Here is a 21,838-nt window from a genome sequence, read left to right as displayed (position 1 = left end):
TTCTAACTGGAACCTGGGCTTTGAGGGGGGAGGGAAACACATGTTGTGTTTGCCTCCTCTGCAGGACCCAGCACCTAAAGACCCAGATGTGCCTTCTCAATGGTGTGTCTGGAGGGAGGTGTTCTGGAGGGAATAGGAGTTGCTCTGAGGATTTGGAGGGAGTGGGCAAGGTGGACAGGGTGCCCAAGACAGGGACTGTGAGTTTCCAGGTGGCTGAGGCAGCAAGCCTAGCTCTCAAAGATGGAGTCTGAAGTGACAGGCATGGAGGGACAGACAGAGGGACGAAGGGAAAGAGAAACAGAGCGAGTCAAGATGGAGTCAGCATGTGATTTGAGAGGGAAGGAGAAGATAAAAATGAGGAAGACATCTCTGGTGGTCTAGAGGTTAAGACTGTGCACTTCCAATGCAGGGCACATGGGCTTGATCTCTAGCCTGGGAACCAAGATCCAACACTGTGTGGCATGGCCAGGAAAAAAAAAAAGATGAGAGTGGAAACAAATGGTGTAGATGTGAGATGGAAGTGCACATGCATAGTTGGGGGCTGGAGGTGACAGTCTGGACATGCAATGGGCAGAATAATGGCTTTCCCCAAAGATGCTGTGCTGTGCTTAGTCGCTCAGTTGTGTCCAACCCTTTTCGACCCCATGGACTGTAGCCTGCCAGGCTCCTCTGTCCATGGGATTCTCCAGGCAAGAATACTGGAGTGGGTTGTCATGCCCTCCTCCAGGGGATCTTCCCACAACCCAGGGATTGAACCCAGGTCTCTCATATTGCAGGTGGATTCTTTACCATTCGAGCCACCAGGGAAGCCCAAGAATACTAGAATGGTTAGCCTATCCCTTCTCCAAGGGCTCTTTCAGACCCAGGAATCGAACCAGGATCTACTGCAGGCAGATTCTTTTACCAGCTGAGCTCTCAGGGAAGCCCCCTCCCCCAAAGATGGCCCCCCTCTAATTCCTGGAACCTGTTTCATATGTTGTCCAGGCGGGCCCAATCCAGTCCTGTGAGTCCTTCAAGGCAAAAAACTCCTGCTAGAAGAGGAGGAGGAAGGCATAAGGGAGATGGGGCAGAAGGGAAACTCAGAGAAAATTTTTGCGTATTTTTGTGAGATTTGAGGTGTGGGATCCACATACAAGAACTGGAGAGAGACCTCCAGGAGCTAAGAGTGGGTGGCCCAGAATACAGCCAAGGAAGAAGGGACCTCAGTTGAACCTTCAGGGGACTTGATTGTGCCAACAACCTGAATGATCTCAGAAACACAGGCATGCCAGGGCCTCAGGTAAGAATCCTGCTGGCTAATACCTTGATGTTGCCTTTGTGAGACCTGCACAGAGGACCAGCCCAGCCATCCTGGATTTCTGAACTATGGGTTACTGAGAGGATCCATTTGCACTGTTTTAAGTAGCTAGGTTTGTGTGGCAGTGATAGGAAGCTAATGGAGAGTGGACAGAAAGGACTGGAGTAAGAGTTGGGAGCCTGAGGGCAAGCAGAGCAGGCGGTAACAGAGATGGAAGCCGAGGGTACAGGTGGGACAAACGTGACAGAGGAGATGACAGAGTTGCTCAGTCAGAAGACAGATGGCGTCCGAATGAGGGAACAACCTGGGGATGCTGGCAAGAAGTTAGAGCTCAGCCAGAGGCCATGCTCAAAGCTAGACTTGGTTGGCTGAGGCCTGGGGACAGATCCCAAAAGGAGACAGTGCTGCTGGAAAAAAGGTTTAATTTCCATATGGTGCTGGGGTCTGGTGGAGGGTACAAGCAGGCTTCCCCAGTCCCCACCCCTACAGCTGCTGGGAAGGCCTGAGGATGTACAGGAAGTGGGTCTTCCGGGCGGGCAGCCTGGAGTGAGAGGAGCTCTGCACGCTCTCTTCCAGTCCGTCCTCGCGGGTCCCTTCTCGGAGCCCATCCCGGATGGCCTGCAGACGGTGTCGCTTCTCACTGAGCCAGTGGCCGCCCTCCTGGGTATCCTGGTGGGACCTCCGCCGCGGCAGCTTCATGATCCAGAAGGCCACTCGGGGATGGGGCTCCGGGTGGAAGCTGTCCACGGCCTTTGGGACCGGCGCCAGGGCCTCCTTCTCCTCTATCTTAGGAACCTGGTGAAGGGGGGACAAGGAGACCCTATCAAACTCCAAGGGTCAGCCTCAGGATGCGCCCCTGGCCTACTCAACCCACTCTGCCATCTAGGGAATACTTTGTGAATTACAGAGTTGACCAAAAAGTTTGTTTGGGTTGCTCTATAGACTTAGCAGCAGCATAGAAGTCTGTTAATCACTCAGTCGTGTCCTTACTCTTTGGGATTCCATGGACTGTAGCTCACCAGGCTCCTCTGTCCATGGGATTTCCCAGGCAAGAATACTGGAGTGGGTTGTCAGTCCCTTCTCCGGGGGATCTCTCCCCGACCCCCCCCAGGATCAAACCCAGGTCTCTGGCATTGCAGACAGATTCTTTACTGTCTGAGCCACCAGGAAAGCCCTTTTCATACAAGCTTATGGACAAACCCAAACTTTTGGGCCAGTGCAATAAAGCTCACTTTGCCTTATTTACAAAGGACTTGCGTTTTAGAATTAAAAATACTCTGATGTTTATAATATATTCTGGGTTTGAAAACACATTTTGGAGGTTTCAAAACCACTTCCAGATTAAGCATCCCCCTGAGGTTTAGAAAGTAATCTGAAACGTACAAAGCTCTTTGGGATTAATGAATCATGACCATAGTTGCAACAGGTGATCCTGGATCAAAACTGATTGAATCCTGGATCAAAAATCATATGAGCTCTTGTGGACAGCTTTCAGTCCAGCAGAGACATGTCAGTGTCTGTTTGGTCCTTGTGACTCAAAGTGAGGGCTGTGGACTCACAGCATCAGCATCACTTGGGAGCCTTTAGGTATGCAAATGAGCAGTCCTCCGCCAACCACCTACTGAATCAGAGTCTGTATTTCAGTCTCTTGAGGTTTAGGAAGCCTTATAGGAGATGGTTACACATTGAATTGTAATTCCCTCCTCTCCAATTCATGTGTTGAGGTCCATTAAGACCCTAGTACAGGGGTCCTTAACCTCTGACATCTCATGCTTGATGATCTGAGGTGGAACTGAAGTAATAATAGTAGAAATAAAATGTACAATAAATGTGCTTGACTCCTCTTCCAAACCACCCGCACCCTGGTCTCTGGAAAAACTGTCTTCCATGAAACTCGTCCGTGGTGCCAAAGAGGTTGCCCTAGTAGCTCAGAATGTGACCTCTTTGCATATAAGATCACTGTAGTTTTCATTAGGTAAGATGAGGTCATTAGAGTGGGCCTTAATCTAACACGACCAGTTTCTTCTGAAAAAGGGAGATATGGACCTAGAAATGCACAGAGAATCACATGCGAAGATAAAGACAGATGGGGTTGATGCATCTACACACCAACAACACTAAGTAACTGTCAGTAAACCACCAGAAGCTAGGGCAGAGGCAAAGAACAGGGTCTCTCTCACAGCCCTCAGTAGGAATCAACCTTGCTGACACCTTGATCTTGGACACCTAGCCTCCAGAACTATGAGAAATGCACGTCTGTTGTTGAAGCCACCCAATCTGGGAGACTGTTATGGCAGCCCTAGAAAACAAATACGGAGATAATTGACGTGTGTGTGTGTGTGTGTGTGTGTGTATGTGCTGGGTCGATCACTCGTGTCCGACTCTTTGTGACCCCATTACTATAGTCTGCCAGGCTCCTCTGTCCATGGGATTTCCCAGGCAAGAATTTTGGAGTGGGTTTCCATTTCCTCCTCCAAGAGTTCTTCCTGACCCAGGGATTGAACCAGAATCTCTTGTGTCTCCTGCACTGGCAGATGGATTCTCTACCACTGAGCCCCGAGATAATGGATATCAATGTAACATTTCTTGGGTGTAAAAATGGAACTGTGGTCATGGAGGTGAATGTGTCATTCTTAGGAGATATCTGCTGAAGGGTTTAGGGGTGAAGTGTCATGATGTCAATCATTTACTGTCATATGGTTCAAAAATAAAAAGGTAAGAGTCTGTCTGGTAAATGTTATACAGGTAGTGAATCAGGTCAAGGAGATATTTTTGGTTGTCACAGCTGGAGGGGGTGTGGGCGCCTCTTCTGTCCAGCGGTAGAGGCAAGGATGCTGTTAAACATTGTATAGTGAACAGGACAGCCCCCACAACAAAAAAGTTACATGGCCCCAAATACCAACAGTGACGCTGTTGAGAAACCCTGCTCTGTGGAAAAGGGGATACAGGTTTATTGTATTTTTTTTTTTAAACTTTTCTGTAGATTTGAAATTTTTAAAATAAAAAACTGGGAGTGTGTGTGGGAGAACCATGTGGGTTTACTAAGCACTTGAGGGTTCTTAAGCCTTTTTAGGTTCAAAAAAGAAGCACTTTGTGATCAGAATTGCTCTTAGAGGTTTACAAAAGTGAGATGAACAAAGGATTGGGGATTCATAAAGAACTGAGGAATTATTTTAAAAAATCACATTCTGACGTTTACAAGGGAGAGATTTACCAAGCTCTTTGGGACAGCTTAAAAAATACTTGGAGGTTTGAGTACTTTGAGGTACTCAAAACACTCTTTGAGGTTTATGAGGGTGAATCTTATTTGGAGAAAAATGCACTTTGGTTTACAAAATCCTCTGGGGTTTAAAGTAAGAGAGGATGTATCTCTGAGGTTGTAAACCTCATTTCCGAAAGCTGGTTAGTCCCTTTTGACAGATGACAAAACTGAGGCCCAGAGAGAGGAAGTCCAGCACAGAGGGAGTGGGAGAATTAATTCATTAATCTATCATTTCTTGCTAAACTACAGAAAATGTTTTGGCTTGGACACTTTGCCAGGGGTGTGTTCTAACCTTCCAGTCACCCTTCAAACTCCCCTCTCCTGGCTCAATGGATGCCACCACCTTTTCAGAGATCACCACCTCTCCTGTCTTGTTGTCGGTCACCTGTGAGGACAGGAGGAGAGAGTGAGAACAAAACTGCCTTCCTCCTTTGCCTTCTTCACCCCCACCTCCGCCAGATACTGCAACATGAGGGATCGTGGGGATACTCCAGGAGGGACTTCCTGGCATAGGCACCTTGTCAATCTGGAGGTGGCTGGAGAGAGTGTTGTTTCCCAGCCTGCGCTCCTGGTTCTCTTCTTGGTGGTAGTTCCTAGGGAGGCCCCGGAAGTCCATAGGGGCAGAGAAGAAGCTGTCCATGCCCCGCAGCAGGTCATCCTGGGCCAGAGGAGGAATCAGTGAGCTGTGGAAACTCCAGACTCCCCAGGACACCTGGAGCCTTGTTAGGGTCCCCCTCCATCCTCTGACCCTCAGGGCCTAACTCAGTCACCTCCTGCCCCCATATGTCTCATCACCTTTCTATTCCTGCCCCTCATTTGTCTTCTGTCTCTCTGTCCCTATTGCCCTCTCCTGTCTCCCTCCCTCTCTTCCTGTCTCTCGGTCTTTCCATCCATCTTTCTGCCCCTTGACTCTCTCTCTCCTTGTCTTATCTTTCTACCTGGCCACAATCCCTCTCCCACCCTTTCTTCTCTGAACTCTTTCCACCTCTTAGTCACCATCTGTCACCCCTGTTCCTCTCTTCTCTGTACCTCTTCTTTCCCCCAACCCAGGCCAACGCTTACTTTCAGGAAAAGCCGTGTGAAGCCTTGGAGTAGACTCTGAAGACCTAGAAAACCTGAGGAGCTCTCCTGGACGTCACCATCGCGGATCGGGGCTGCAGTGGAGGGGGGCACCGAGGCAGAGGAGAGCAGCAGCAACTGGAATATCTGGTGCCACATGGCGGGGCGGGCCGGGAGGCTGCGGCGAAGACAGGGGTCAGAGCTTCCCCTTCCCTCGACAAGGACACTTCCCGACCCCTGGTCCGGAAACTCCTCAGACTCCGGCCATTTGCCCCCCTCCCCTTACCTAGCAGCAGCAGCAGCAGCCTTACCTTCTACTCCAACCTCCCCAGTCCAGTCCGGTCCCTCCCCTCCCCCCAGACCCGGCTCTTCAGGGCTCGGTCTCACACAACGGATCTATCTCATTTCTTTCCTTCTCCCACATTCGTATCCAGATCTCATTCCTCCTCACCTTCTCCCACGCCCCGCCCCTTCTTCTGGGCCCCGCCTTTATACTAGACCACAGCGCGGTCACCGGACTCAAGACTCCCGCCGTCCACGGACTGTTAAATCCAAACAGTTCTGTTCTCGAGCCCAGGTCAGATACTGGAGCGTTGGAGGGGCTCCGCGAGCCCTGGACCCGCCCCTATTGTCTGACCACGCCCCATCTGCTTACCTCACCCCTGAGGCCGGCCCGCTATTGGGTAGTCTCACCCTTGAGGTAGGAGCCACGCCCCTTAAGCCAGAGCCCGGCATTGATTTCAAATTCACACCCCCACAGTCAGACCGCGTCCCTGTCGGCTGACCTCTGCTCTGCAGACTCAGTGTGGCCCGTATTCTCTGATCCTGGCCATCGTGCTGGAGTCTCGCTCCAGTCGAAGGTGGCCCCGCCCCTGATTTAGGGCCACGCCCCACACCTAGGCCACGCCTCTGTCCCCTGGATCTTGTCCCTAGAGCCCTCAGTTCCATTCCTAGGCTTCCTCTGCTCTTGAAATACAGGTATCCGAACAGTCTTTCTGATTCGCCCACTGCTTAGTTTTGTATCTATCTTTGAAAGCTTCTCCTTGTCCCTTCTCGTCTTCTTTAGGTTTTGAAACGATTAATGCGCTCAACAGAGGGCAATGTAGGGATGCTGAACTCTACGGTTCCACCAAAAAATTCCTCCCTAGAAACCCTAAAAACAGCCTTATGTCCCACCTTACAGGGAACCCGGAACCTGGGATCCCTTCTTCCTCAGGACATGAGATTCTTGATCCAGCCCCTCTAGTCTAGTCACTCATCTTTAAGGGATATAATTAAGGGACTCTCATCTCTCTCCTCCGGCAGCCAACGCTGTCTCCTGGTCCTGGGACAGCGGCCACCTCTAGTCCACTAGTGCATGTGAATGCGGGAGTCTGCATCTTCGTGAACTTCCAATAAACTCCCAGTCTTGCCCAAGATCCTTAGCTCTGACGAGGTCACAAGGAGGCCAATCAATCAAGAGAAACCAATGGAAATCAATAAGAAACCCATCTCCATACTTCTATCCTCAAAAATACACTTGAGGTTGAACAGAGAAGATTCTTTTGTGTTTCTATTAATATCAGTCACTTCCACATCTGCAACACACAAACTACCCTGGAGGGTGGCTGGGAGGCCAGGGCCCCAGACCCTTCCTCCTCCAAATTCAGGAATCTTAGCCCCCAGTCTCCTCTTCCTTCAGTCCCAGGTTTCCGGGCCCCCATCAATTCTCCCTCAGACCCAGGTGTCCAGACCCTCCATTCCCCTCCTCTCTCATGGATCCAAGCATCAGAATCTCGGAATTCTCACAGGCCCCAGCTAGACTTCACCTCTCTTTGGCCAAAGCGAAAATCCTCCCCGAAACTGTCACCATAGAATCCCTCTTCCCGCTGTCCGGCGCCGGGACCCGCCCCCCCCTCCGGTCCCTCCCACTTTTCCCAAACAAAGCTCCCGGGCAACTTTCTCCCTCGCAGCCCCGCCCGCCCGCGGCTCCCCAGCCCCAGGCCGGGAGGTAGGTAGGAAGGCGCCGGCGGGAGTCGGGGATCGTGCTTTAGGGTGTGTGAGTTCGAGTGGGAAGTTACACCTTACGAGTTGAGGTGTTCGTGGGACGGTCTCTGAATTGCTTGCCGCCTTCTTTAGGCCGGGGGGCAGGAATTTGCGCTCTTGACCGAGTCTGTGTGGAGTTGCAACTTTCGCCAGAGTTGGAGTGTCTGTTGATGTGTCTGAGTTTGGGAGTGTGCTCCTGGGAGTAAGGGCTGGGGACGCTGGGGGGTGTGAGTGTCTGTGGAGGTGTCGGTTTCAAGTGAGAAAGGGCCCCATGCTTGTTTCTGACCGAATTGGTTTGTGCGTGTCATTTATGGACGCCTGGTTCTCCTCATGGAGAAAGGAGGCCTCCTGGGTGGCCGAAAGGGGGCTCCGGGACTTTCTGGATCTTCATCTTGTCTCTCCGGAGGTTTGGGACCTGGGGCGGGAAATTAGGGGGAACCTTTCTGACTCGGCTCCTCCGTCTCTTTGTCTGGCCACATGGGGGAGAGCTGGGCTGGGATTTTGGCCTACGGGGGTCCTGAATGCCGCAGCGCCACTGGGCTCGGCCTGGGGCTTTGTCTGTCTGGACCGGGGCTCCGGGGTCCGAGGGAGGAGGGGGATGGGAGTCCGGACTCTGGGGTCCTGGGAAAGCCGTGGAAGACGTGGAGCCGCCAGGGAGGCGGGATCTGACTGTATTGGAAAAAGTTTCCCCCTGTTCCCGGCCTCCGGAAAGTCACTGGGAACTTGAGTTGGATCAGAGCCCACGGCACGGGGAGGGGGGGAGGGGGGGAGGGGAAGGGGAGGGAAGGGGCGGGGCTGGGGGCCAGAGGGGAGGCGCCCTCGCTGGCCAGTCCCTCCCCTGATAGGGGTTGTGGGAAACTGGGGGAGGGGACGCCTGGGCCCTTTGTTCTGGCTCTCCTGATGGCAGGGCGCCCCTGCCCCCCAGTCTGTGGTTCTGTGGGTCTTTCCTGGTTTTGGCTTGAGTTTCTGCCCTGAGTCTCTGTCCTTCTCTCTCTAGGTCTCTGTCCCCCTGTCTCTGGGTCTCTGTTCCCCGACAGTTAGGTCCGTGTTTCCTCTCTCTGAATCTCTGTCCTCTCTGAGTCTCTGTGTCTGGATCTGCCCTCAGCCTTCCTAGGGCCGGTGCCCCTCCTTTTCTAGCAGCTGCTGCTCACACCCTGGCACCTGTTCTTGGCATGGAACTGAGAAGATCTCACCCACATCCCCCTTCCCTGCAGCTAGGCTCTGACGCCTATCTTCTTTAAACCAGTAATCCACAGCCAAAGTTTCAGCCCTCCTGGACCCTAGGCATTGTACTGGGGTCTTCAAGACTTCATCACAATCCAGGCTCCACTGAGAACACAGAGGAGAACCCTCTCACCCTAAACTTCCCCAGAAATCCAGCCCCTTTTTCTCCAAGACCCAGGAATCCAGGCTCCCAGTCTCTTGCTTCCCTCAGATCGAGGAGTTCAGCTTCCAGCCCCCTCCTCCCTCAGATCCGGGGGTCCAGTTGCCCCCAGCCTCTCCCCTCAGACCCAGTGATCTGGACCTCTGTTCTGAGGTCTCTCTGGGTGGATCCGGGGAACCTTGCTGAACTCTGTGTTCCTCCAGGCCCAGATGGGGGAACCCCGGGCTGGGGCCCCTCTGGACGATGGCAGCGGCTGGACAGGAAGTGAGGAAGGAAGCGAGGAGGGCACCGGCGGCAGTGAGGGGGCGGGGGGCGACGGGGGCCCAGACGCAGAAGGTGTCTGGAGTCCAGACATCGAGCAGAGCTTCCAGGAGGCCCTGGCCATCTACCCGCCCTGTGGCCGGCGGAAAATCATCCTGTCTGATGAAGGCAAGATGTATGGTGAGTCCAGCCCTCGGTTTTGCCTTAGCCCCTACTGGTTAATAAAAATATTAAGGAACATTGGCGGAAGCTCTAATCACTGTTCACATAAAAGCACATTGTGTGCTCATGATAACTCAGGTAGGAGTTAGCATCACCGTTTGCACAGATGAGGAACCCAAAGCCCAGCAAGGCTAAGTGATTTGCCTGAGGCCACACAGAGCCAGTGTGTGGCAGAACTGGGATCTGAACCCAGGCTGCCTGGCTCCAAAGCCTGGAGTCATAACTCCTCTCCTGTGTAGCCTGCGGCTTGCTGAGAAAATGTTGCGTCTCTCTCCTTTCCTGGTGTCTTCTCTGTTGGGAAGTTCTGCTGAAGGTCTAACTCTCTTCCATCTTGACTTTTCAGGTCGGAATGAGCTGATTGCCCGCTACATCAAGCTGAGAACGGGAAAGACCCGAACTCGCAAACAGGTTTCAGGACTGTCTGGTGGGCTTCTGTCTGGGGTGGGCTTGTTTTATTAGGCTCTCATCCTACTGGCAGATCCAGGTTAGAGGAGAGGCTTATTCATGTGCTTTTTGTCTCTCCTCTTGGCACCTTGGTTAGTGTGCACTAACTGTGCCTATTTTGGTATAGTTCTCTTAGCAGTTGCATGGGAACCAGAGGGTAAGACCGAACAGAGGGCCAAAGAGAACAAGGTGTGAGAGGGAAATAAGACCTGGATTTACTGGATCTGGGGATGATTAGTAATGTTCGTAAGAAGAGAAAGGTCTTTATGGACACAACTGTTCCGAAGTGCTGAGATGACGGACCCATTCTGTATATTTGTCATCTTTCATATTCACCAGCTTTGTGGAGGCATCTGGAGGCAGGGAGGGAGGGAAGGGGTAGGGGATGCAAGGCGTGAGTGGCTGTGGCCTGACTCTGCTTCTTTGTCCCTCCCTTCAGGTCTCTAGTCACATCCAGGTTTTGGCCCGAAGGAAATCGAGGGAAATCCAGTCCAAGCTCAAGGTAGAGGTCAAGGAACTGTGATAGACACCTTGAGAGGGACGGAGGCACTCTGAGAGAGGAGGACAGGCAAGAGAGAGGGGGACAGAGACCCAGAGAGAGAGAGGGCAGTAGATACCCAGAGAAAGAGGGAGAACCAGGGTGTGGGGGCAGAGACCTGGAGAGGGGGATAGAGTCACCCAGAGAGGCATACAGAGCAGGAGAGCAGAGACCCAAGGTGGGGGGTTTGTGGCCCAGCCAGGGGGTGAACAGAGACCCTGGGTAGAAAAATGTTATAGAGAGAGGGGGACTGAGATTTAGCTTAGGACAGGCCAGAAGGATGGGGCGTTGGGCTTCTCCTCTGACTGCTCCTGTCTTCTTTCCCCTCCCCTCCCTCTTCTCTCCCTGGGATCCTCATGGCTCTTTTCCGTCTTGTGCTGTGAAGATCTCCTCTTTGTCTCCTGGTTCATCTTCCTGTGTGGCCCGCCTGCACTTTCTCTGCCCAGAAGTCTTCATTTCCTTTTGGAGATGTTCATATCCCTTTCTTTCTTTTCTTTTTTTGCATCCTCTGGATTTCCTGTTCCCTCTTGGCCTGAGATCCTCATTTTTCTTCTCATCCGAGTTGAGGTCTTTTCTTGCTCTTCCCTAGGACTTGGGGACCACCACTACCTGGTCTTTTTGTACCCAGAAGGTCCCCTTCCCTTTACTAAGTCTGAAAACCTTCACTTCCAGTCTTTGGTCTTTTCTGGAGCTTGCTGTTCCTCCTCTGCCCTGTCTGGGCTGGTAAACCTTCAGCATCTCTTCCCTCCGGGTCTAATAGTCTCATTTCCTGTGGTCTGCATATTCAGAAACCTCCACTTCCGGCTCTTTCTGAAACCTAGAAACCCCCATTGCTGTCTTATATTCTGGATGGGGGAGCCCCTTTCCCCCTCTGGGCTTGGCCTTCTCTATTTCTTGTTCCATATTCATCCCTTGCTCCCCCTTCCTCCCTTTGCTCAGCTCAGGGTGGCTGGGCTGTAGGGGCTGGGAGGGCAGGAAGGTGTGTGTGGGGTGGGGGTGGGAGGAGTCCAGGCCTCATTTGCTAAGTTATGTTTTCTTTTCTTCTTTGGCACCCCCAACCCCCTGCCCATGGGCAGGCCCTGAATGTGGTAAGTCCCCCTGCCCATCCTCCCACTCGCTTCCTTACCCAGACAGACATTCCTGAGGAGGCCAGGAGGGGCAGGGGGCTGTAGTGAGAGGGACCTGAACCCACCCCAACGCTTTGTCTTGACTCCCCAGCTCTGCATCTCCCCAGGTTTGCCCTGCCTTGTCCTTGTCCCACCCTTCCTGTATCCACTGGGACTCCCCATTAACATGGACCTCCAACCTCTCCTCCAGGACCAGGTTTCCAAGGACAAGGCTTTCCAGACAATGGCCACCATGTCCTCTGCCCAGCTCATCTCAGCACCTTCCCTGCAGGCCAAACTGGGTCCCGCCGGTCCTCAGGTGGCCTGGGTGGGAATTGTGGGGTTCAGGGCTGGAGGGATGGGGTTACAGTTGCAACAGGAAATTGATTGACGCCACCCTTCTTTGTCTTTTCTTCAGACCCCGGAGCTTTTCCAGTTTTGGTCGGGGAGTTCTGGGCCCCCATGGAATGTTCCTGAGTAAGTTCTTATTCCAGCTCAGCACCTGCTCCCCATCCCCCTACAACCCCCTCCCTCCTCCCTGCCCAGACCTTTCTCGCTCCACCTTCCAGCTCCTAACTCTGTGAACGTAGGCTCTGGAGTCAGGCTGTCTGGATTTGGATCCCAGGGAGGCGGTTGGGGCAGTGGTCTGGAGAAGAGGAGCTGGTCTGAGTGGGGACAGAGAGACAGGAGGAGGAGAAATGAGGCTGGGGTCTGCTGGGGTAAGGAGGGAGGCGGCAAGGACAGTGCTTGGGATCTGGCTGGTGACTGGGGTAGGTGGGACCATCCAGAGATGTGCAGCTTGGGGGAGGAGTGGGTTTGGGGCAGAAATGAGCTCAGTGTGGGATTTGATGAATGTGAGTCTTGTAGGATGCCCATGGGGATAGTGGCCTCCCAGAGAGATTGTCTGAGTCCCAGAGGCTCATGGGAAAGGCAGTTGTAGATCCAAAGTGTTGGGAACCTCTGCAGGTCCAGAAGAATGAGTGGGAGCCCCAGAGGCTCATGGGAAGGCTCATTCTCATCCCATAAAGGTGATTCTTGGGCCTGAGGGTAGAGCAGGGATCCTTATCTTCTTTCAGGGTCAGAAGGAAGGAAATGGGCCCCTTTTCATCTCGGAGAGCCCTGAGGGTGATAAGATATGCTTCTAGTCCTGTTTGTTGTTCAGTTGCTTAGTCTTGTCCAACACTTTGCAACCCTATGGACTGCAGCATGCCAGGCTTCCCTGTCCTTGAGTCTAGAAGACTAGAAATGGGCCACAGAGGCTCATGGAGTCTTCAGCCCAGAGAGGTGGGGGTGGATCCAGGCTAGGTGGGCATTGGTGGAGCAGTGTGGCCTCAGGATGGTGAGGCAGGAGCATGGTGAGTGTTACCAGAGAAAGACAAGCTGTGGGATCCAGGCTGGGAGAGAAGAAAGTTCATTGGGAGCTACTGCTGTATGTGGGCACAGAAAATGGTCTGAACAAGTCTCTGGGGGCCAAAGGAACCACAGGTTTGCAGGGGAGGAGGTTGGGCTGGAAGGAGAGTGGTTCAGCACGCATTGCACTGGGTACTGGGATCCCATCTTTATGGAGTTGATAGTCAAATGCGGGACAGTGAATGTTAATTAAATCATCACCTATGTAAATACAAAATTGAAGTGTGATCCATATGCCAGTTTTCTTCTCTCAGTATTATGTTTTACAGAGTGTCTATTAAAAAAAATTTTTTTTAATTGAAGTATAGTTGATTTTCAATGTTAGTTTTGGGTATATAGCAAAGTTATCAGTTATACATATATATACATTCTTTTGCATATTCTTTGCCACTATGGTCTATCAGAGGATATTGAAAATAGTTCCCTGTGCTATGTGGTAGGACCTTGTTGTTTATCCATCCTATATATAATAGTTTGTATCTGCTAATCTGTTCCCTGGGTCTGTGACTGCTTCTGTTTTGTAGATAAGTTCATTTGAGTCATTTTAGATTCCACATGTAAGTGATATAATATAGTATTTTTCTTTCTCTGTCTGACTTACTTCACGTAGTCTGATCATCTCTAGGTCTATCCGTGTGGCTGCAAATGGCATTATTTAATTCTTTTTTTTATGACTGAGTAGTATTCCACTGTATATATGTACCACATTTTCTTCACCCGTTCATCTGTTGATGGACACACAGGTTGCTTCCATGTTTGGCTATTGTGAGTTGGACAGCACTGTTTCAGATTCTATTGTACTGATCCCTTACCCTGAACTTTGGCCTTATGTCCCGCTGGTCTTTTTCTCCCCACCTTCCTGAGCCTTCAGCCTCCTCTTTCTCCAAGTTTCCTATGTTTTGTTTTCTTCCCACCTCTTGAGACCCCATTTGTGTTCTCTTTCTGCCATTTTGTGAGAGGTACCAGAATATCCTCGAGACCAGGGGTCCCCAAGTTCCAGGATCTAATGCCTAATGATCTGAGGTGGAGTTGATGTAGGCAGGAGCAGAAATAAAGCACACGATAAATGTAATGTACTTGAATCATCCAGAAACTGTTCCCCTCCCTCCCACCTGTGGTCTGGAGAAAAACTGTCTTCCATGAAACCGGCCCCTGGTGCCAGAAAAGTTGGGGGCCCCTTAAGATCACAGGTTTGTGGTTGGGGCTGATCTGGGTTTGAACCCAGGTTCCGCCATACCAGCTGTGTGACTTTGGGCTGGTCAGTTGACCCCTGTTTGTCTCAGTTTCCTCCTATACAAAATGAGAAGAGCAATCATCACACCTACCTTGATAGGCTGTGAGTCTTCAAGGAAATGGTGCCCATAACGTGCTTGCACAGGGTCTGGCTTGCCATGGCGCCTCAGTGATTGTTAGCTGGTATGATTAGCATCTTTCCTTCTTGCTGACCCCCAGCTTCCTTTCTCCCTCAGTGTGAAGCCATTCTCGCAGACACCGTTCTCCTTGTCACTGACTCCTCCATCTACTGACCTCCCAGGTAAGAGCCTTTTCTCCACCCTTTCTTGTTTTCCCCTCTCTTCTCAGCTCCAGCTGCCTTTCTTTCTACCTTTCATGAATTAGGGGATACTGTCTTATTGAGATCTAGCTCTGAGGCAGGGCCTGTGGGAGTGTGGAAAGATGTCCCAGAATTTGTAGCGGTTGAGATCCTCGCTTCTGTAGCCAGATCTACTGGGTTTATGTTTGATCACTTGCTAACCTGAAGGATATCAGGGACACTGATACATTAATCGAGATTCTTTCAGCTGCAAGTGATAAAAATCCTAATCAAGCTAGATGACCCAAAAAAGAAAAAAAACAAAAAGGAGAGATTCTATTGGTTCAGGTAACTGACATGTCAGGAGTTAGGGCTTCAGGCATGGCTGGATACAGGAACTCAAATGGTAGCAACAGGAGTTGCTTGGTTCTGCTTTCCTCTATGGTGGCTTCATTCTCTGGCAGGCTCTGTCCACCTGGTAGCAAAGATGATTTCCAGAAGTCTATGCTGGGTGGTCCTAAGAACTCACATTGGTGAAAGAACTCTCAGGTTTCACAGATTCATCAAGTGGGAATGCTTTTGGCTCCAAGTTACAGAATATCCAAATTAATAGTGCCTTAAATAGTAAAGGCTTTATGATTCCACGTAACAAAAAGTCTGGAGGTGGACTGCTCCTATGCTGGTTCAGCAGCTCAGCAGTACCAGGGCTGGCATCTCTCTAGTGGCCTCTGTCTTATCCCAAGATGGCTGTTGTGACTCCAGGTATCACATCCCAAGGAGGACTTGGCCAGAACCAAAAGCTCTCTCCTCCAAAAGTTCTATCTTTTTCATTCAAGAAGAAACTCCTTCCCAGAAGCCCCCCAGCAGATTTTCCATAACGTCTCATTGGTTAGGACTGTGTCACATGGCCACCTCTAGCTGCAAGGGAGGCTGGGAAAGTGAGTATTTAGCTTTTTCAGCTTCTAAGAGGAGGCAGGCAAGAGAGAACAGTGCTTGACAGAGTCAATCAATATTAGCAATTTTTACTGTTTGTTCTTCTCTCTCTCTAGGGTACGAGCCCCCCCAAGCCCTCTCACCTCCCGCTTTGCCCCCACCTGCCCCATCACCCCCAGCCTGGCAGGCTCGGGCTCTGGGCACTGCTCGGTTGCAGCTGGTGGAGTTCTCGGCCTTTGTGGAACCACCGGATGCAACTGACTCTGTGAGTACAATTTTGGCATAGTCATGGGAGGGTTTTGGAATGAAGAGGGTTCTAGCAAGGGCAAGCATAAAGCAGTGGTTCTCCAATTTTACCATGTATCAGAATAACATGGAGAGCTTGTTGAAACATAGTTTGCTAGGTCCACTCCTAAAATTTCTGATTCAGTTGATCTGGTGTAGGATGTAAGAATTTGCATTTCTAACAAGCTACCAGGTGATGTTGGTGCTGCTGGTCCAGGGACCACACTTTGAGAACTACTAAAAGGTCATGGGGTCATGGGTTGGGAAAGCCAGAGAAATCCCTCAGGACATCGGTCATTCATTAAGTAAACATTTTTGAACGCCAACTGTGCACTAGGCTTTGTGGTGGATACTGGGAACCTGGGGAAGAAAATCTGCTTCTAGGTGTGAGCTTTCCTGGCTTAGGATAGAGACAGGTGGCAATAACAGCCCAAGTGGACTGACTCTTAGAAGTAATAACTCCCAACCTGTAGGGGTTGAACATCATAGAAGTTTCTCACTCATTAACATTTCAATATGGCTGGTCGTTAGGAGCCTTCCACGGAATGATTTGGGAAATCCAGGCTTCTTTCATTTTGTGGCTCTGCCATTTTCTAGGACTCAAGAAGATGCTGCTGGATGCTCTGCATCTGGCTGGCAGATGGTGGAAGGCAAAGAGTTAAGAACTATGCAAGTTTTATGAATCTGGGTTGGATGTGGCAACTATCAGGTCTGCTCACATCCCATTGGGCAGAACTTAGTCACACGGTCACATCTAACTGCAGAGGAGCCTGGGAAGTGTAGTTTAGTGGTGGGAAAAGGAAATAGGGTTTGTAAACACAGCAGTATCTGCCACAGTGATCTAAATACCAGTTTCTGTATATCGTGGTCCTGGTAAAACCCAAGTCAGATCAGGTTAAAACCCTCCCGTCTCACTTGGAGCAAAAGCTAGCGTCCTTTCAGTTGCCTCCAAGGCTCTGGGTGGTCTGACCCTCATTCCTGTTCTGATCTTACCTCCTTTCCTCTCACCTTTGTTTACTCTGGTCTGGCCATACCGACCTCCACGCCCGCTTGGAAACATGCCATACCCGCTCCTGGTTCAGAGCCTTTGCACCTGGATGTGCTTTTCCCAGATATCCCCATTCTCTCCTTCCACCCATTCATTGCTTTGCTTGATTATCTTCTCAGATGGGCTTTCCCAAGCCACGTTATGGAAATGCCAGCTACCATCACTCTTCCCCTCATTCCTGTGCTTTAGTTTTTCATAGCATACATCACTCTCTGAAGGTTCTATCATCTATGGAAGGATGTAAAAATTTTCCTGTTTCTGCCAGTAGCTCCCTGAGGTCAGAGACTTTGCCTTGTAGCCCTGGGACCCAGAATATGTGCTGGGATAGGGGAAGCTCATGTGTTTCTGAGTGTACAGAGGAATCATATCTGGGGAGTGAGTGAAGACATCCCTGAGATGACAACATTTGAGTTGAGTTTTGAGGGTTACATAGGATTTTGCCATGTCAGGAACTGGATGCTTCAGACACAGAGATAGAAACAGCATGAAGTTTTCAGGAAAACAAATAATGGAATATGGTGGGAGCTGGTTCTGGAGAAGCTGACATTGCCAAGCTGAGTGAGGGATCCAGGGTTTGTCTAGAGGGTTATGGGGAACCATGGGAAAGGGAGGGTAGAGAGATGCCGTCTGATTGCGATCCAAGGAGGCTTCCAGGAAAAGGCAGATTTGGATGGACTTGAGCCTGGGAAGATCAGAGGAGGGTTAGTTCTGGAAAAGAAGAAGGGGAATATTTTCAGGGTATGAACAGAAGTGATAAGAATAGAAACAGAGGGACTTCCCTGGTGGTCCACTAGTTGAGAGTCCACACTCCCAAAGCAGGGGGCCCGAGTTCAATCCCTGGTCAGGGAACTAGACCCCACATGCCACAGCTAAAAATCCCACATGCCACAGCAAAGATTGAGGATCCCACATACGGCAACTAAGACCTGGTGCAGCCAAAAAAAAAAAAGGAACAGATAGGAAGTTCTGATGTGGGCTGTGTGGATTCCCATCCATCCATCGATGAAAACTTTTTAAATATAGGGTCAGGTTGAGGGGCTGTGGGCTTTGTCCTGGGAGGCACTGGGGAGCCATGGGAGGATTATGAGCAGGGTTGGTCAGCTCTGGAGCCATGTGAGCGATGAACTGGAGAGGAGAGCTTGTAGGCTGGGAGGCCAAGGAGAAGGCTGGAGTGAGGGCGGGAGAGGAAAGGGCTGTGGGGACAGGGCAGAGACCTGGGCACTAAGACAGGGCTTGGGGACTGAGGGACTGGGGGAGTAAAAGGGCAGCAGGGAGTGGGGACAGTGCCTGAGAGCTGGACCCAGTGGAACAGTTAGCAGGAGCTGTGGCAGATGGTGATGGGGTGAGGGATGTGCTTGGGCAGTGAGGACTGGGGGTCCAGCCCGCCTCCCACTCCTTACCCCTGGCCGTCCCTCCTCAGTACCAGAGGCACCTGTTTGTACACATCAGCCAGCACTGCCCCAGCCCTGGAGCGCCCCCCCTCGAGAGTGTGGACGTCCGGCAGATCTACGACAAATTCCCCGAGAAAAAGGGTGGTCTGCGGGAGCTGTATGATCGCGGGCCCCCCCATGCCTTCTTCCTGGTCAAATTCTGGGTAAGTTCCCCCACCACAAACAAAAGGGCTCATAAATCACGTGGCCTCCTAGCTCAGGGCACTGGCTCTAAGGGAGACAGTCTCAGGACCGGCCCAGGTCAGCCTGAGCCTTACCAGTTCTCATGGCTCCCAGTGTCAGCTCCCTTAGCAGCAAGGAACAGGAAGGAGTTTTGCCCACAGGGCGGGATGGATGGGATCAGTGCAGGTGTGGGGACCTACATCCTCCGCAGACTCCACTAGACTTTGCCATACCCAGTCGTGCGACTGATATAGCCCTGGGGATTGGCTTGTGGCATTTCAGATTTCCCTGTGTCCCACCTGACCACACCAAGCCTCGTTGCTGATGAATGGCCCCATCCCCTTAGCAAATGAATCCTGGAGTGTTTGGTTTCTAAAGAGAGGATGAGGCTTTGCTGGGTTCCACCAGGCCCTGTTGCTAAGAATGTCTGGCCTTTGGACTTCCCTGGCAGTCCGGTGGTTGAGACTCCATGCTTCCGCTGCAAGGGGTGAGGGTTCGAACCCTGGGCTGTTTGTCCACCTGGCCACTGGGATTATGACGGGATCTGACCTCTGAGAATTGGCTGAAAGGGCCTGGGAGAGTTTTCCAGAGAGGCGTCGGGCTTCCCCAGACCTCACCAGGCCCTGCTGCTAGGGAGTAGGTGCTTGTCTTAGCAACCAGGGTCATGAAGTGCCTTGAGGGAGAGCCTCTGGTTGCTAGGGAATAACTACCTCCTTATTAACCAGGCTCTTGGCAGGGGCTGAGCTCCTGAGCTGGAGATTTCAGGAGAAAAACTTGAATTCCGGGCCTCTTTGATGGGGAAGTTACCGGGGAGAGAGGGTCAGGGACATTGGGGGACCCAACTGCTGGAAGGAAGGGTGGGTTTTTTTCCCCGAAACTGGAGAGGTGGGGACTTTGTTAAAGAAGAGAGATGGGTGATTGCAAAGCAATAGGCGCCACCAGGCTGTGGGGCAGAGTTCCTACTTGAGAAGAGTTCCCACTGTTTATAAGGGCCATCCCTTCCAACTTGCCTATACCTCCCCATCCCCCAGGCGGACTTGAACTGGGGCCCGAGTGGTGAGGAGGTGGGGGCAGGCGGCAGCAGCGGTGGCTTCTATGGAGTGAGCAGCCAGTATGAGAGCCTGGAACACATGACCCTCACCTGTTCCTCCAAGGTCTGCTCCTTCGGCAAGCAGGTGGTGGAGAAGGTGGAGGTGAGGCTGGAGGGGTGGCGCTCTGGGTGGGTAGGCACCCAGCCACCTGCTACTCGGGAGGGCGCAGAGTAAATGGACCAGGAGGTACAACAGCTCTGGGCGTTTGGGGGTCTGCATGGTGGGGTGGGGGTACCCTAGCCTCTTTCACACATGGACTTAGAGCTAATATGGAGTTCCAAAGTTATCTATAGGGGTCACTTTGAGGGTTTAAGGTTACTGTGTGGTACAGAGATTTACTGTCACTAAGATTCAAACAGTTCTTGTGGATATGGAAGAATCCTCAGGGCAAGGCAGTTAGGGGTCACACTTAGAGGTTGCTGAGGTCTTGAGGGGTCTCAAGTACAGAGGTCATACAGGCTTTGGAGAGCTCATGGAGGGATCTCTGGAGGGTTTGAGGGTATCTGAGGACCTGGAGATCACATGAGTTCAGAGGTCTTTGAGGGTTCAGAGGACAGCTCTGAGAGGCTGGCTCAGTAATCCTGAACTGGGTACCTGAGGGTTTAAAGCTTTCATCTTTGGTCACTGCGGATGGCGCGATGGAGAGAAGATGGCAGTGGGGAGTGGGTATGGCATCTGAGAAGTCGCACAGAGTGGGTTTGGACTCTGGGGGTGAACCCCTGTGTCTCTGAGTCACTGTCCTCCCTACTTTCCCAACCCCTGGTTCAGACGGAGCGTGCCCAGCTGGAGGACGGAAGGTTCGTGTACCGCCTGCTGCGCTCACCCATGTGCGAGTACCTGGTGAATTTTCTGCACAAATTGCGGCAGCTGCCCGAGCGTTATATGATGAACAGCGTCCTGGAGAACTTCACCATCCTGCAGGTGATGCGCTGGTTCCCTGCCTGAGCAGGGCCCCTGATGTGGAGGGGAGTGTCCACGACTGACCCTCAGCCTGTGAAACTGACACGGGGGCACCTCACTCTTGACCCTTCGCTTAGGAGACCCCTTTACCCAGGAAACTGATATGGTGGGGGTTCCACAGCATTCTCATAAGAGGAAAGCTGACCTGAAGGACGCCCTACAGTGGATCTTCAGCTTAGGGGACCCCCCCCTTCACAGGGAACCTAACCTTAGCCCATGGAACATGTTAATGTATGGTAGGACGCCCTTTAACTCTGGGAGTGTGATGACCCTGTAACATGACACACCATCTGATGTGAGGCCCCTCCCTGCAGACCCTCAGACCTAGAGCCTGGCATGTGGGGCATCCCGTCGACCTGGGGGAACATGATATGGTGGGGACCCCTTATCCCATGACATCTCGGTTGGGGGGTCCACAGTGTTCCCTGCCCTCTGTTCCAAGCATAAACCCCTTTCTCCTGGCCTCCTTGACAGGTGGTGACAAACAGAGACACCCAGGAACTGTTGCTCTGCACCGCCTACGTCTTTGAAGTCTCCACCAGTGAGCGGGGGGCCCAGCACCACATTTATCGCCTGGTCAGGGACTGAAGGGGGACCCCAAAAGTGGCTCACCCTCCAGAATACCCTCTCCTCCCAGGCAGGACCTCCAGCTTTCCCCATGCTTCTTACGTGGGGAGGGGACTGCTCCCTGTTAGGACTGTAAAAGCTGGGTGGTGAGTGGAATGGGCTGGGACTGAGAGGGGAGGATGAATCTTGATCTTGGAACCTCACAGGGGTGTCTGAAAGGACAGATCACCCCAGAGCATTAGGCACTGAGGACAGGAGTGAGACAACCCCTGGGATAGCACTGGTTTCTGTCTCTGACAGGTGCCCTCCCTTTTCTTTGTTCTGGATGTTTTGGAGGGCCCCAGTGACACATGGGCTCGTCCCTCCCTGTTTTTCCACATCACCCTCTTCTCAATCTCCCTCTTCTTATCACCTCCATCCCGGGAACCCTGATATCGAATATTGAAGGTTAACCTTTTCTGTGCAGGGGCAGAGTCAGGTGGGCCCTGGAAATATATTATTATTTTTTTTAATATAACAAGATATTTATAAGTGGGTGTTAGGGTCGTGACTTTTTCTCAGCTGGGCAAGCAGTGGGGTGAGGCTTTTTAATCTCATGCCCTCTTCTAAATGTGCCGTGGGGCTAGACTGTGTTGCCTCCCTCTCCTCTCCCCCAACCCCCCGCGCCCCGCCCCCCAAATGTGTTGGTTTGTGTTTTGACAGAGGATAAAGCTATTTTTACCAAAATGTAGGGGATTTATTTGGGGCTTGGGCTAAAAATAAATCTAGTGGGAGGTGGTAGGCTGACAGCTGAGGCAAGGAA

General features: G+C 51.8%; 2 protein-coding genes across 5 annotated transcripts; one reads left to right on the top strand and one right to left on the bottom strand.

The window, feature by feature from the left end:
- Window positions 1-1,737: 1,737 nt before the first annotated feature.
- DKKL1 (dickkopf like acrosomal protein 1) lies at window positions 1,738-6,203 on the bottom strand. 2 transcript variants are annotated; one of them, XM_068992839.1, is made up of 5 exons: window positions 6,070-6,203; window positions 5,622-5,796; window positions 5,077-5,217; window positions 4,852-4,944; window positions 1,738-2,092 (listed from the first exon to the last, which is right to left on the bottom strand). In XM_068992839.1, the coding sequence occupies exons 2-5, from the start codon at window positions 5,775-5,777 to the stop codon at window positions 1,781-1,783; spliced, it is 702 nt and encodes a 233-aa protein (XP_068848940.1). In that variant the 5' UTR covers window positions 5,778-5,796; window positions 6,070-6,203; the 3' UTR covers window positions 1,738-1,780. The 2 variants fall into 2 exon arrangements, with proteins under 2 accessions (XP_068848940.1, XP_068848941.1); XM_068992840.1 differs by having other exon boundaries at window positions 4,903-4,944.
- A 2,295-nt stretch (window positions 6,204-8,498) lies between these two features.
- TEAD2 (TEA domain transcription factor 2) lies at window positions 8,499-21,695 on the top strand. 3 transcript variants are annotated; one of them, XM_068991865.1, is made up of 12 exons: window positions 8,499-9,468; window positions 9,854-9,918; window positions 10,394-10,456; window positions 11,569-11,580; window positions 11,810-11,917; window positions 12,017-12,075; window positions 14,478-14,542; window positions 15,589-15,737; window positions 18,226-18,399; window positions 19,450-19,611; window positions 20,278-20,430; window positions 20,944-21,695. In XM_068991865.1, the coding sequence occupies exons 1-12, from the start codon at window positions 9,237-9,239 to the stop codon at window positions 21,055-21,057; spliced, it is 1,356 nt and encodes a 451-aa protein (XP_068847966.1). In that variant the 5' UTR covers window positions 8,499-9,236; the 3' UTR covers window positions 21,058-21,695. The 3 variants fall into 3 exon arrangements, with proteins under 3 accessions (XP_068847966.1, XP_068847964.1, XP_068847965.1); XM_068991863.1 differs by lacking the exon at window positions 11,569-11,580; XM_068991864.1 differs by lacking the exon at window positions 11,569-11,580 and having other exon boundaries at window positions 11,810-11,926.
- The last annotated feature ends 143 nt before the right edge of the window (window positions 21,696-21,838 follow it).

Source organism: Capricornis sumatraensis, chromosome 20 (genome assembly GCF_032405125.1).
Source record: "Capricornis sumatraensis isolate serow.1 chromosome 20, serow.2, whole genome shotgun sequence".
NCBI lineage: Eukaryota > Metazoa > Chordata > Mammalia > Artiodactyla > Bovidae > Capricornis > Capricornis sumatraensis.
Note: the sequence above shows the minus strand (reverse complement) of the source record. Positions and strands in the feature narration are given on the sequence as shown.